This window comes from Trachemys scripta, chromosome 3 (assembly GCF_013100865.1).
Source record: "Trachemys scripta elegans isolate TJP31775 chromosome 3, CAS_Tse_1.0, whole genome shotgun sequence".
Classification (NCBI taxonomy): Eukaryota; Metazoa; Chordata; order Testudines; family Emydidae; genus Trachemys; species Trachemys scripta.
The window spans coordinates 92,352,987-92,368,538 of NC_048300.1; the positions used below are offsets into that span (position 1 = coordinate 92,352,987).

The 15,552-nt window shown below is 38.8% G+C and overlaps 1 protein-coding gene across 2 annotated transcripts in view; it reads left to right on the plus strand.

The window, feature by feature from the left end:
- Nucleotides 1-15,552, plus strand: part of SYNE1 (spectrin repeat containing nuclear envelope protein 1) — a 475,430-nt gene that overhangs the window by 175,761 nt on the left and 284,117 nt on the right. For both annotated transcript variants that reach the window (XM_034765383.1, XM_034765382.1), the window contains exons 32-37: nucleotides 742-902; nucleotides 7,192-7,342; nucleotides 10,979-11,206; nucleotides 11,788-11,886; nucleotides 14,971-15,158; nucleotides 15,270-15,393. In XM_034765383.1, coding sequence (XP_034621274.1) covers nucleotides 742-902; nucleotides 7,192-7,342; nucleotides 10,979-11,206; nucleotides 11,788-11,886; nucleotides 14,971-15,158; nucleotides 15,270-15,393 — 951 coding nt within the window. The remainder of the gene's footprint in view (nucleotides 1-741; nucleotides 903-7,191; nucleotides 7,343-10,978; nucleotides 11,207-11,787; nucleotides 11,887-14,970; nucleotides 15,159-15,269; nucleotides 15,394-15,552) is intronic.

Here is a 15,552-nt window from a genome sequence, read left to right on the forward strand (position 1 = left end):
CTCACATTCAGCATAACACTACACTAGTTAATTCCTTTTTTCTTTCTCTAAATCCTCTTTCTGTTTTCTTTCTGCTCTTCCTCTGGTGTTGACAACACAACTCATATTATCTAAAGTCTGATCCTTTTCCTATAGAGCTTTGGTACTGACTTTAAATCGGGGCAGGTTTGGGCCCATAGTGCTTGCTTTTTCCCCTAGCTAAGTGTATTGTTTTTCTCAATGCTTATACCTTTCCCTGTTGACTATGATACCAAATTGTATCTAAATCTGGTCAATCTAGCAATCCACCATTATCTTGTATGAAGGGAAATAATGCTAAACATAGAAAAACATGAAACTAAAAGCTACATGAAGCTATAAATCCACTGTATATGCAGGGGTTGTAGCACCTAAAATATATTAAATGTAATGAATATTCTAGACACACTGCCCTCTGCAATTTCATTAATAAAACTGCTTCACAATCCATCCAGTACACTGATTTTTAACTGAGTACATTGAAATATTATTGTCATTTCATAGTAGTTTCTTACCTTAATTTGATCGGCATAGTTAACTAGAATGAGCATTTGCGAATAGAAATGTGAAAATAAAAAGGTCCTGAGTTTTTACACGTACCTCAAATAAATATGAATAATCATGGAAACACCGTCTCTCCCCACAGGGGAAGAAAAAACAATAATTTTAGGATCAGGAAATGTAAAACATTTTTTTTATAATAACTATGATGCCTCTTTACAGGAACTTTCTAAACAGACTATAGCCATTGCAGCACAGGCTGAGAACCTTGTGAAGAACTCCTCTGAGATACAGCTGGGCTCGAAGAACAAGCAATCCCTTCAACAGCAGGCAAAGTCAATCCAGGAACAAGTGAAAAAAGTGGAAGTTACCCTTGAAGAAGAGTATGTTCTTAACAAGTCCTAGTATTTCCTCTCTGCCATAAGAATGTATCCGATTTTTACATTACATTGTCAACATTTCATGTTAAGTCTCAAAGGGCACTGTGATTTCAGCTTGCCATGGGATAATAACCAGGAGAATAGTACTAAACATTGCTGAGAACACAAATACCTACCAATAAAGAAAATAGTGGCTTGATAATACAAAGTAACTACAATGATTCCAGGCATATTTAACCAATAGATTTTCTTTTATTTCTAAGCCACAAGCACAATCTTGTGAATTAGTCATGTTCTCTAGGTACTAGAGCCTTTTGAAAGCTACACAATTACCAAGTTTGTTTTACATTTTCCCACTTTCTCCACAGGAATATGTCAAGAAGTGCCTTTATCTTAGAGAATGCCCCAATTTGATTTTCACTGGCAATGCAATAAGTATTTCTGCTGGTGAAAATAAGAAAAGGTTTGTCAAAATTCGTGTAACAATGGAAAGATCAAGATCCATGGAAATATTGAGCAAATCCTGAAAAATAAATGTGACATTTTGCATTTGTAAAAATGTAATGCATTTTCACAAGTTTGTGAATATTTCAGCTTGGGCAGTGACATATAGTGAAACTGTTGGTAGATTCACATAGTTCTGGCTGTTGGTACCAAAAACTCTTATCAAGCCCAGCTATAGAAGCCTGAGTGCAGGTGAAGCTGGCATTTCAGTGTCAAAAAATATTGGTTGCACCATGTTGTGATCGCAACAATTTATTTAGAATTTAAGTAGGGCTGTCAAGCAATTAAAAAAATTAATCATGATTAATCACACAATTCAAAAATTAAACGCGCAGTTAATCATGTGATTAATCACACTGTTAAACAATAATAGAATACCATTTATTTAAATATTTTTGGATGTTTTTTACATTTTCAAACATATTGCTTTGAATTATAACACAGAATACAAACTGTACAGCACTCACTTTATATTTATTTTTTATTACAAATATTTGCACTGTAAAAACAAAATAAATAGTATTTTTCAATTCATTTAATACAAGTACTGTAGTACAATCTCTTTATCATGGAAGTTGAACTTACAAATGTAGAATTATGTACAGAAAATAACTGCATTCAGAAATAAAACAACGTAAAACTTTTAGAGCCGACAAATCCACTCAGTCATATTTCTTGTTCAGCCAATCGCTCAGAAAAACAAATTTGTTTCCATTTGCAGGAGATAATGTTAATAGATTCATAGATTCATAGACTCTAGGACTGGAAGGGACCTCAAGAGGTCATCGAGTCCAGTCCCCTGCCCTCATGGCAGGACTAAATACTGTCTAGACCATCCCTGATAGACATTTATCTAACCTACTCTTAAATATCTCCAGAGATGGAGATTCTACAACCTCCCTAGGCAGTTTATTCCAACGTTTAACCACCCTGACAGTTAGGAACTTTTTCCTAATGTCCAACCTAAACCTCCCTTGCTGCAGTTTAAGCCCATTGCTTCTTGTTCTATCCTTAGAGGCTAAGGTGAATAAGTTTTCTCCCTCCTCCTTATGACACCCTTTTAGATACCTGAAAACTGCTATCATGTCCCCTCTCAGTCTTCTTTTTTCCAAACTAAACAAACCCAATTCTTTCAGCCTTCCTTCATAGGTCATGTTCTCAAGACCTTTAATCATTCTTGTTGCTCTTCTCTGGATCCTTTCCAATTTCTCCAAATCTTTCTTGAAATGCGATGCCCAGAACTGGACACAATACTCCAGCTGAGGCCTAACCAGAGCAGAGTAGAGCGGAAGAATGACTTCTCGTGTCTTGCTCACAACACACCTGTTAATAGGTCCCAGAATCATGTTTGCTTTTTTTGCAACAGCATCACACTGTTGACTTATATTTAGCTTGTGGTCCACTATAACCCCTAGATCCCTTTCTGCCATACTCTTTCCTAGACAGTCTCTTCCCATTCTGTATGTGTGAAACTGATTATTCCTTCCTAAGTGGAGCACTTTGCATTTCTCTTTATTAAACTTCATCCTGTTTAGCTCAGACCATTTCTCCAATTTGTCCAGATCATTTTGAATTTTGACCCTGTCCTCCAAAGTAGTTGCAATCCCTCCCAGTTTGGTATCATCCGCAAACTTAATAAGCGTACTTTCTATGCCAATATCTAAGTCGTTGATGAAGATATTGAACAGAGCCGGTCCCAAAACAGACCCCTGCGGAAACCAACTCGTTATACCTTTCCAGCAGGATTGGGAACCATTAATAACTACTCTCTGAGTACGGTTATCCAGCCAGTTATACCCACCTTATAGTAGCCCCATCTAAGTTGTATTTGCCTAGTTTATCAATAAGAATATCATGCGAGACCATATCAAATGCCTTACTAATGTCTAGGTATAACACATCCACCGCTACTCCCTTATCTACAAGACTCGTTATCCTATCAAAGAAAGCTATCAGATTGGTTTGACATGATTTGTTCTTTACAAATCCATGCTGGCTATTCCCTATCACCGTACCTCCTTCCAAGTGTTTGCAGATGATTTCCTTAATTACTTGCTTCATTATCTTCCCTGGTACAGAAGTTAAACTAACTGGTCTGTAGTTTCCTGGGTTGTTTTTATTTCCTATGTTGCCCGCTTCTTGTTCACAGTGTCACCCGAAAGTGAGAACAGGTGTAGCTGGCGTCGCAAGATATTTACATGCCAGATGTGCTAAAGATTTATATTTTCCTTCATGCTTTAACCACCATTCCAGGGGACATGTGTCCATGCTGATGACGGGTTCTGCTCAATAACAATCCAAAGCAGTGCGGACCGAAGCATGTTCATTTTCATCATCATCTGAGTCAGATGCCACCAGTTTTTTGGTGGTTTGGGTTCTGTAGTTTCCACATTGGAGTGTTTCTCTTTTTTAAGACTTCTGAAATCATACTCTACATCTCATCCCTCTCAGGTTTTGGAAGGCACTTCAGATTCTTAAATCTTGTGTCGAGAGCTGTAGCTATATTTAGAAATCTCACACTGGTACCTTCTTTGCGTTTTGTCAAATCTGCAGTAAAAGTGTTTTTAAAATGAACAAACATGTGCTAAGTCATTATCCAAACCTACTATAACATGAAATATATGGCAGAATGCAGAAAAAATAGAGCCGGAGACATACAATTCTCCCCCAAGGAGTCCAGTCACAAATTTAATTAACACATTATTTTTTCAATGCGGGTCATCAGCATGGAAGCATGTGCTCTGGAACGGTGTCCCAAGTATGAAGGGGCATATGAATGTTTACCATATCTGGCACATAAATACTTTGCAATGCCCCTACAAAAGCTCCATGAAAACACCTGTTCTCACTTTCTGGTGACATCGTACATAAGAAGTGGGCAGCATTATCTCCCGTAAATGTAAACAAACTTGTTTTTCTGAGCGATTGGCTGAACGAGAAGAAGGACTGAGTGGACTTGTAGGCGCTAAAGTTTTCATTGTTTTGCTTTTGAGTGCAGACATGTAATCAAAAAAAATCTACATGTGTAAGTTACACTTTCACGATAAAGAGATTGTACTACAGTACTTGTATGAGGTGAATTGAAAAATACTGTTTCTTTTGTTTATCATTTTTACAGTGCAAATATTTGTAATCAAAAGTAATAATATAAAGTGAGCACTATACACTTTACATTCTGTGTTGTAATTGAAATCAATATATTTGAAAATGTAGAAAACCATGAAAAATATTTAATAAATTTCAATTGGTATTCTATGTTTAACAGTGCAATTAAAACTGCGATTAATCACGATTCTTTTTTTTTTTTAGTTAATCGCGTGAGTTAACTTTAATTAATCAACAGCCCTACATTTAACTTGCATTAAATATATGCATTTCCGAGCATAGTGGACCAGATTCTCAAATCTGTGTTGCTCCATTTACTTCAGTGGAACTATGATGATTTATCCAGTTGGGGATCTGATCCACTGGTTGTAAGATAAACTTCCAAGTATATCCCAGTCCCATGCTGCCTTATTGGAGTTACCCCTGGGTTGAATTTGCCCCAATAGTTCCAAGAAGTAAGATATGTTCCTGTCCATCTCAGTAGTTGCCTAACCAAAGGCAACTCAAATGCCAACATTGTTGACTATTTCATTATTAATCATTATCCAGCTACTCTGAAATTTTGGAAAGAGCTTGTTTATAGTTCAACCACTTTTTCTTCTCAATGTGAATCCTGATCCCAACAGCTACTATGGCATGTATTTGGCTATTGGCAGTTTCAATCTTTACACACTCCCTCACTAAAATGTGTGAAATACTATATTCATTTACTATCAAATATTTTATAATTTTCAACTTAATAATTGACTTGCTAGTGTGATTTTTCCCACCATCATTGAGCAGGCCACCACTGTCCTTTGATTCAACAGATTCTGAGTAGCCCCTTACTGCCAGTGATATATATTCATTTTTGTTTTTAATAATGTGGTATCATTTTATAAAGCCTTGTGGAAAGCTAGAAAGTTTGGCCATATTCCCATGCAGCCTAGGTTTGGAATAGATTTTCATTTGGAAGTAAAATCAAGTAATATGTCTGTGGTACTGTGATAGAACAGGGCATCTTTACCCAATAGTCCATAACTTCTTCCTGCAAAACATGCATGCCTGTATAACTGGACATTAGAACCAGATAAACCTGCAAAACATGTATTTTACATTGAAGTGAATATTTTGCACATATGGTCATGGAGTGGCTCATGCACACTGCAGAATAGCAGTGCCATTGGTTAGAAATGTGGTCCCAGAGATTTGTATTGAAGATGTCCACCTAAACACAACAGGTCTCACACACTGCTCTTCTATGGGAAAACCTTCAGGAGGAGAAAAAATAACCACAGCTCTGCATGGTCAGCTACACAGCAAAACTGACACACATTCTTTTTGTGCACATGGATTTGTAGCTAATCAGAGGGGACATAGAGTGTCCTTGAAATACTGCAGAGTCCAAGGAATCATAAGGAAATCAGATCCCAGTTGCTCAGTGTTTTGATTCCTGTATTCTGATCCCCAGCCCACTTCCTCCTGGCATCATGATACACTTAGGATACGTATTGCCACCTTATCTGAGTGTAATGCCGACAGACCCTTGTCGTTGGTTGGGATCAAACCTGGTAAATCTAGAGTTTAATGCATGACTCTTTCCTGCCTGAGCTAAAAAATGCATATCCCTTAGCTAAGACTGTAGCAGGCTCATCAATCTCAAGCTGGTCTAGCTGCCACTTGCAGGGGACAGAATGCCACATCAAGCAAACATGGATTATGTACTTCTTCTAGCTGGGGAAGCACATCCTGAGCTTCAGAGACTCCCCCACTTGTAACACTGACAGACTCTGGTCATCATCAGCTGGGATCAAACCTGGGACCTCTGGAGCTTAATGCATGACCTTCTATTGCCTGAGCTAAAAGACAAACCTCTCTTAGCCAAAACAGTAGCAGGTACATTATTCACTAGCTGGTCTAGAGGAGATAGAGTGCCACACCAAGCAGGCCTGGGTTTCATAATCAGTGTCATATTTTTTGAGAGGAGTTAAAGCTATGGCCAAGGAGTTAATTTTGATATACCCAATTGGGGGCATATGAGAGAAAGGAGAAGGGTACTTCTTGTGTGAAGCCTTGGACCCAAACCAAGATCAAGCAGAATCTCTTCCTGTTTTAACACATCTAAAATGTACATTTATGGACAAAAAAATATTTTGGACCAAGCTCAGGAGTCATCAGTTTTCTGTTCTTTCACTCGGTGTTAACTCTTTGCTTGCAAAAAAAGCAGCTACTTGCAAGGCTGGCAGATTGTTGTTTATAGCACAAGAGAATAAAGCAGTCAGTCCTCATTGATCACATGCAGAGCTACAGTATACTGGTCTTAGTCATTTTGCTGTAAAATGAATTCAGACCCCTTTATTTTTAGGGATCTGGTACAGCCATATAATGTTCATATTCCACACAATATTGTGTGTATATGGTGCCTGGATTGCTTCTCTTTGTTATTTCCTGCTTTCATATGTTCCTTGATACACAGATTTTACACTTACTCATATTGTATGTACCACTATTGAAATTAATGGAATTGTTCAAAGTCCGATATAACTTTGGTCCAAAACACACATCTACATTCTCTAAAAACGTTCTTTTGAAAATACAAACTGCCTGTAATTTGGGTAAGAAGTATTTTTTTAATTAGACCTCGAAAGAAAAGTTTCACTATATTAAACTGTTTATTTTCTCTACTTAATTTGGTTAATTTTAGTATTAAAACCATGGAAATGGTGAAAAGCAAGTGGGATCATTTTGGCAATAATTTTGAAGCTCTGTCCATCTGGATAACTGAAAAAGAAAAAGAACTGGATGCCTTGGAAACATCATCATCTCCCTTGGATATGCAAACCAGCCAAATGAAGGTGATTGGTTCACATGTTACATTAAGCATTAAAACCTTGTTTCTCTCTCTCTCTCTCTCTCTCTTTCTTTTTTTTTTTTTTTTGCTAGTGGCTGCAAGGGCGAGGAACAGACATTTGACTCAAGTTTCAGAGCTACAATGATGTAAAGATGTTACACTTTGTATACAAAGATACCAAGCTCAAAGATTTTTCAAGAGCTAAAGGAAAAACATTATAGGCTGGTTTCTCTGTTAGTGGCTATTTATACCTACAAAACCTTCATTGTATGTAATATTAAAACATTTTAATTAATGCATAGTTTTTTTCTTTTTTTGAATGAAGCTCACTGGCTTACAAAATAGTCATGTGGTATATTTATACAGAGTGTAGAAAGCCTTTGTATTGTAAAATGTACATCAGTCAGTGGCTATAGCACCTTATTTTATAGCACCTGATGTTCTGTGTATCTTTTATGCTGAAATAATAAAGGAACTAGTGTGCTCACTAGCTTGTGCACCCATAGACCTTTATTGCTACAGTATTTACAGAATTCCAAATGATCTGTACAGTATTGTAGGTACACATTTTCTCCTAATTCATTTATTGGCCTCAGAGATGCCTAGTACCTCCAAAAGTTGCATTTAGTCAAAAATACACTGTCAGTTCCAAGGATCACTTTACATCCCCCTGCAAAAAATAATGGTATATCTTCTCAACCTTTGTGTGCTCATGGGTCCAAAGTTCCCAAACTATAGAGTTTTTTATAAACCCTTTAACTCTGCAATGGCTTGCAGTTCGGCTGCTGCAGGCTGTTACAATATATTTTGAAAGGGTCCCAAGTCTGATTTGATTCAGGTGACTGGAAGAGTTTCTTGACAGAATATTAATTTCTGAATGTGTGATCATATTAACATATACTAAATAAATGAAATCATCTATCTCTTGGTTGCGGCAGTGAAAAATAAAACACTGCTTGAATTCTTGCCTTGTCGTTAAATCCATGTTTCTAAAAAACTCTGAGTAAAATTAATATTTCTGTGTTTTTCACAGAGACACATTAAATCATACATCCCTATTTGTTAGCAGCTACTAGATAGAACCCCAGTGACTCTGATGTAGGAAATTGAGCACATCTGAATTACACATGACATTATGTTATAATTTAGAAATACGTCCCTGAACTGGTTCTTCTGCATGAAGCCTAACTGACTTATGCAAATACATAGTGGTTCATCCATGCAGATCTGATTGGAGAATTGATACCTATTTGTGTGCTGTGCTTGAACAGATTAGCAGTGATTATATTCCATCCCAGTGTAAATTTATGAGAAATTCAGTATAACACTTCAACTAAATGCCAGTTATCAGACTGAAAATTATTTTAAATAGATAAACATTTGAGTGAATTACCATAAAATAAAGAAAGTTCTTCAACATGAAGCTACATGAAATAAAGATGAGTGTGTTTCTAATGAACAAAAGCAAGGCGATGCACGATGAAGTGTGAAACTAGCCATGTGTCCCTCAACATCGAGACATAAATAGATGCCACCTCAGTTGCTTTCATAATGTTTATAGTTCTGTCTACATTTGAAGAACTTGTGTTGTGTATTGTAGTGTATTTGCTGCTTTGTGTCACATTCGTAATCGTGCTTATAGTGTAGTAGACAGTATTAAACAATGTCACAATCTGAGTGGCTCAGTGGAAAAATTGTGTGATACACACTTTCTCATCTCTAGATCACCAGAACAGATGAATATAATTATCATTGCATGACTGTTCACTAACCCCTATGTGAAAAGTCTAATGAGGTTCACATGTTGGCCTTGTCGTCAGTGGCAGAACTCCCACTGCTTTCAGTAGAGCTAGGGTTTCACCCTTGACGATTTCACTGTAATTCCTAATTCCACAGAAATTACTACTACAGTTATCACTAAATGGTACCACTGTTGGCAGACTCCGTTATCCATCTCCTCTTAGGTGCACTGTAGGTGCTCCTGTTCTGCTGAGAGAGGGGGAAGGGATAACTCAGTGGTTTGCAAATTGACCTGCTAAACCTGGGGTTGTAAATTCAATCCTTGAGGGGGCATTTAGGGCTCTGGGGCAAAAAAACAACTGTTAGGGACAGTACTTGGTCTTGCTAGTGAAGGCAGAAGACTGGACTCAATGACCTTTCAAGGTCCCTTCCAGTTCTATGAGATAGGTATATCTCCACATATTATATTTTTAAAAAAATATTACAGCTTCAGTGCTGTCAATCTAGTACTTCTCATTAGCATTGTATTCTCATGCAAAAAAAGTTATTTCATAATCTGAATTAATTCAAAACATTACACACAGATTTTATAACTGCTGATTTACTATAGTGCATTCTAGCTATACTATATAACTTTGCTGTTCTAGATATTAACCTTGCAAAATTCTATTCATCCAAAATTGAGTAATTATTTTTGAATAGCAAGTAAAATATAGTTTGTATTTTTGTTATCATCATGATGACAGTGGTTGAGTAGATCTAGTGTCTAGAATGGTACAGTTTCATGACAATTTTGGAATTCTTCCATTCACATATACCTTTACAGAACCATTTATGAGGATGATAGAGCATTTCCTAACATTAGTAAAAGAGGGCTTCTCTCTCCCCATTGCCAGCCAGTTCTGATAACTATATTTCACTACTTGTGAGCAAAGCTTCACGAACATGCCACATGGTCTAAGTGAACAGTCTTCCCTGGTGAAGAAAACGTAGTTTTCCATGTGCACAGAAGTTTAATGAGTAAATATGTGTAGGTGTCACAAGTTTCCAACATGTGTGAAGGTCTCACGCTTATCTCTAATTGCCAATGAAAATAAGCATAGAAACATATAAAATAGGATAAACTATGATCAGCTAGTGCCTACCTGCAAAGCAGTTAATGAAATCAAAAGCCAATGCTAAATTATCCCAGACCTCTGCTCAATGACCCAGAGCAAGTTGGAGGAGAATGTCATCTTGAACTCCAATCTGGCTTTCCATTTAACCCTGTGCTTGAGAGGCAGAATCACCCAAGTTAAATTTCTAATCTGATTTATACTGAGAGATCATAAAATTGAGATGGAAAATACCTATTTTCCAATGTATAAAGTGCTCCTATTTACAGTCTAGGGCACATGCTTGCAAACTGTTAAATTACATTTATATTTGCTTATTTTCTATCTCCTGATCGATATAGTTTGTTTTTCATTGTACATTTACTTAGTTTATTTGTCAAGCCTAATTTTAAATGTCAATTGCTGACTAAGTTACATTTATTTTTCCTTCTTGAATCTCAACCAGAATTATTCAACCAATTTTAAGGGGCAGAAGATTCTAAATATCATCCTGTCTGCTTATACTAATGTACATTTCATTTAGCCTGCACTAGTTGGTTTTTGTAGATAATGTTTTTTAAATCAGCTTTCCAACATTAAATCCAAGAAGGAAAGGGAGCTTAGATAATATAATAAGGATTTTTATAACCATATGTGTAGGATGGTCTCTGAGTTGTCCTGAACATTGATTTATAAGAAAATTATTGTGACTACTATTAGCACTAATAGAAAGAAAATTGAAAGTGATTATTCTGATCAATTGAAAATCTATTGTGGCTACTGATTTATTATTATTTACATTTTAGGTTATTAGTAAAGAAATAGATGGTAAAATAAATGGAATCCCAAGTTTAGAAGAGGAAGCTCAGTCTTTTTCTCAGTTTGTTACTTCTGGAGAATCTGCGCATATTAGAGCCAAGTTAACACAGATCAGAAGGTACTGGGAAGAGCTTCGAGATCATGCACACTGTCTGGAAGGAATAATTGCGGGGAACGCATCACAGCAGCAGAAATATGAAGAAAATCTCAATCAGGTAAACATTGCAAATTCTCAATAGACTATTTATTCACAGACAATTTATAGAATGTCTATAGTTTCCCAGTAGAACCCTAAAATTACACATACAGTACCGTATTATATTATACAAGAGATTGTATTAAGGTCTATTTTTAGTTAGCTAAGCAGTTTCAAATCCTCCACTGGTAAATTTTGTTTAAAATGATTTAAAAGGTAATGAAATAGAGAAATCATAATGCAGAACCATAGTGTTATATGTCTTTAAAATAACAGAGAACAATTCTTTTGGATGCTACAACAGTAAATCAAGTCCAGACACTTGACATATGAAATTGTCCATCTTCAGTACCAGGTTGGAATGAATATTGTTTGCATAAAGGGCCAGTCCTGTGAGGTGCTTAAGCATCTCCTGAGAGCAGCTGAGTGCCCTAGACTGCTATTAACTTCAGGAGGAACAGAGAACCTCACAGGGTCAGCCCTTCAAACTGTAGTTGGCGCTGGATACTTAATTTATTGGTAAATATATAATTTTAAAATGTGTCATTGAATTCGTTTTTTGCAGTTTTTTTAAACCTCTGTTTTGTATATATGTCATAGGTGCAGCAGGCTGTGTCTAGATTTGAAGCTAAACTGGCTGAGCCAGCTACTTCATGTTTTTCATCAGCAGATACTTACAAAGCTCTTCAAGATCACATGGTAAAAACATGCTCCGTAATTGCTGCTTATATATTTATTTACTAATTGAGGGAATATGTATTATATTGACCTTCTTACAGAAAACAGAAATAACTTACAGATGAGGGACTGATTTACCTCCATGGGCTATGGAGCAACTGGACCTGGGGAGGAGCATGCAAGTTACTGCTACCAACCCCTACCCTGCCATGCCTTCTGAGGGGTTCTGCCTGAAGGCACAGCTTTTAAATTTGGGCCAGTGTTCCACAGGAGACTCCTTGGCAAATACACAAAATCTACACATGTCCCCAGACAGCCCAGTCCCATAACCAAGTGGGATTTGTCACTACATCTCCCCATCCCTTCGGGCAGACTTTCCTGCTCCTAGAGGGCACAGATAAAGGAGTGAAGCAAGCCTTGAGAACTTATAAATTCGTCTGCATTTTAAAACGTTGTCATAAAAGATAAGAAATGCACATAGTTATGAATGTTCCTGTTGAGAAATTACAAGAATTTTTGTCTTCGTTTACACAGTGGTTTCCAACCTTTTTATGCACAAGATCACTTTTTGAATTTAAGTGCAACTCAGGATCTTCTTTGCCCCTTCCCTGAAGCCCTGCCCCCTTCCTCCCTCTATCCCCCCTCCTTCTGTCACTTGCTCTCCCCCACCCTCACTTGCTTTTACCGGGCTGGGGCAGGGGGTTGGGGTGCGAGAGGGGGTGTGGGGTGCAAGAGGGAGTATGGGGTGTTGGCTCAGGGCTGGAGCAGGGGGTTGGGGTGCAGGAGGGATTTTGGGGTGCAGGAGAGAGTATGGGGTGTTGGCTCCAGGAGGGGACTCAGGGCTGGCAGTTGGGGATTGGAGGGGTGTGGGCCCCCACTGGGTGGCACTTACCTCGGATGGCTCCCAGGCAGTGGTGCAGGAGGGCTAAGGCAGGCTCCCTGCCTGCCCCGGCCCCACGCTGCTCCCAGAAGCAGCCAGCATGTCCATGCGGCCACTTGGGGGGCGGGGGAGCACATGACTCTGCACACTGCCCTTCTCTGCAGGCACCATCCCCGCAGCTCTCTTTTTTCCCGCAGTTCCCCATTCCTGGCCAATGGGAGCTGTGGGGGGTGGTGCTTGCAGGCAGGAACAGCGCGCGGAGACCCCTGCCCCTCCCCTTCTTCTCCGGGACCTCAGGGGCATGCTGGCCGCTTCTGGGAGCGCTGCGTGGCCAGGGCAGGCAGGGAGACTGCCTTAGCCCCGCTGCACCCCTGGACTTTTAGCGTCCGGAGATCATGATCGACTGGCAGAGGCTCCAGGATCGACCAGTCGATTGTGATTGACAGGTTGGTGACCTCTGGTTTAGAGAAATCTATGATTAGGAATGGATTTTCTTTTGTTTATTTTCCCTTTATCGCACTGACTATTCACACTAGACATGGCCTTAAGCTGGAAAATTCAGATCTAGAACCAGATTTCTAGCTTCTAGGACTCTGGGGCTGTTTCCATTTTGGGTTTTGATGTCATCCATTATAAAGATACAGATAATTAGCAAAATTTGGATTTGGATTCAGATTTCAAAAAGCCAAAGTTCAGGGGAGTTTCCTCCAGGGTTTTGGTTCACCTCTCTCTATATATTACATACACATTCATCGTTACTTCTCTTTTATTTCCTCTAGGAAAATAAATACAAATCTTTGGTCAGAATGCCCTTGCAGATATGTGTGCATAATTCTTACTGATGTCAATGACAGCTGCTTGGAAAAGCCATCTGCAAGGACAATCTAACCCCTTAAACTGCAAATAGTTGTAGATAGTAGCAACAACAGGGGTCTGTTTAATGAGGAAAAATTATTGTTGCATGTAGGATATGTAGCCATACACTAGGTGAAATTGTTTCTACTATTATTGCTTGTTAAGCAGCCATAATGGGCTTGCTGCTTAAGCGTTACTAATGAATACTGTACCATGACAATTTATTATCTTTTGAGAACAAATTCTGCATCCTTATTTACCTTAAAATATTAGCGTTCCTTTCTCTGCCGTTCTTGTTTCTTTTTGAGATACTCAATGTAGATTGATTCTTCTGTGATGTATTATAATTGCATCCTTTTCTACACCTTGTAATTCATTTGGTAGAAGTGCTTTGCTATTGCAAGCTTAGGATTCTGGGGTGGGGGGTTCAGTCTTCCCTTTTTTAAATCATTTTTATTGTTTCTGGTTTGTTTTCATGTAGACATTGTAGCCCCAGTTCTCCTGAGATGGCACATTACAAGGCTTGCTTAAGACTGGCAGAGCTGTTTAGTGCACGATTCCCTTTGCCTAAGTTAGTTTATATCCACTGTAACTGTTCTCATGCCTTCCCCCACTCCAGCACATAGGGCATGGCTGAGGGTCCCTGCTCTGTAGCTATCCTCGGCTGCTGGAATGACCCCCGTAGGGCTATGAGCTGCCAAAATAAATTAGAACAGCCTTAGGCAGCTGTTAAGGAGTCTGGAACTTTGGCCCCCAACCAAGCCTTGTGCCAGGCACAGCCTGTCCACTCCAGAGGATCTCGCCATTTCATAGTTGAGTGGGTTTTTCCCTCAAGTTGTTTACAAGGAGATTCTTACCCCAAGTACTATATACCTTCTGTGTCTGATGTGTTCATGTTGTTTGTTTCTAATAGAAGACAAATTCTCTGACCTAATGAGAAAAGGAGCATTGTGCAGTGGACCTTTGTTGGGGGACAGAGGTGTTGGAATCCTTTCTCTGAGGTCATGGAACACCTATGCAGGAATTCCATGATCCTTGGGCTGCAGCAGTGCTGCAGATACTGTGCTTCTTTCAGCAGGATTTGTGCCACTGGATCTTGGTAGTTATTGATGCCCTGGCACACTCCTGCCACTTCCCTGGCCTGCCTCCCAAAGAGTAACATGGATCAAATCCAAGCATTTATGGAGTAATGCTCCATGCCATTCAGGGAGCGAGGAGTCCTCTCTGTGCATGGCTTTTCCCTTCATGTGTTGAGAAACCTTACCAATTCCATGGCCTTTGAGCTCCTGTAGAGGAATAGGAGTTGGTTCATGGGTATTATTGTTTGTTTATTCTATTTGTGTCTTGTATTTCCTTATCACCATCAACAGGATCTCTGCCAGGCTGTGGGGAAATTGAACAACACTGTGACCTCCCTCTTAGCCTCTGCTCATAAGGTCACCAACAAAGAAAAAGCTATTCAGGAGGTTACAGTGTTACAGGAGAGATATGAAAAGCTGCTAGGAAGAGCTAAAGAGAAACAAACCTTACTAGAGACTCTGCTAGCACAGTGGCAGAGGTGAGTAACCCGCTCGCCTTTATTTTGACAAATACAGATACTTTTCTGCAGATTGTCCAAGAGAACATGGAGCGCTTGTGTTGGTAATGTTCTATGCCATGCTTTTGTTAGGCAGGAGAAGGACCTATCTATCTTCCTGACCTGGTTAGAGAGATGTGAAACTGCAGCCAGACCTCCAGACCAGTATGTTTCCGCTGATAGAGTCAAACTGGAAGGTGAATTACAGTCAGTACAGGTAAATTTTGGGATTGAAAGTTAGCCCAGAAGTGTACCTGCTTTTATGAACTGCCTTTTCTGTAGCTTTATAGGAATGGATCTGGTCATTTGACCTCTGACAATCTGACTGAAGTTGAATTGTAGAGATTCACTCAACTGAAAGCGCTTACATTATTAT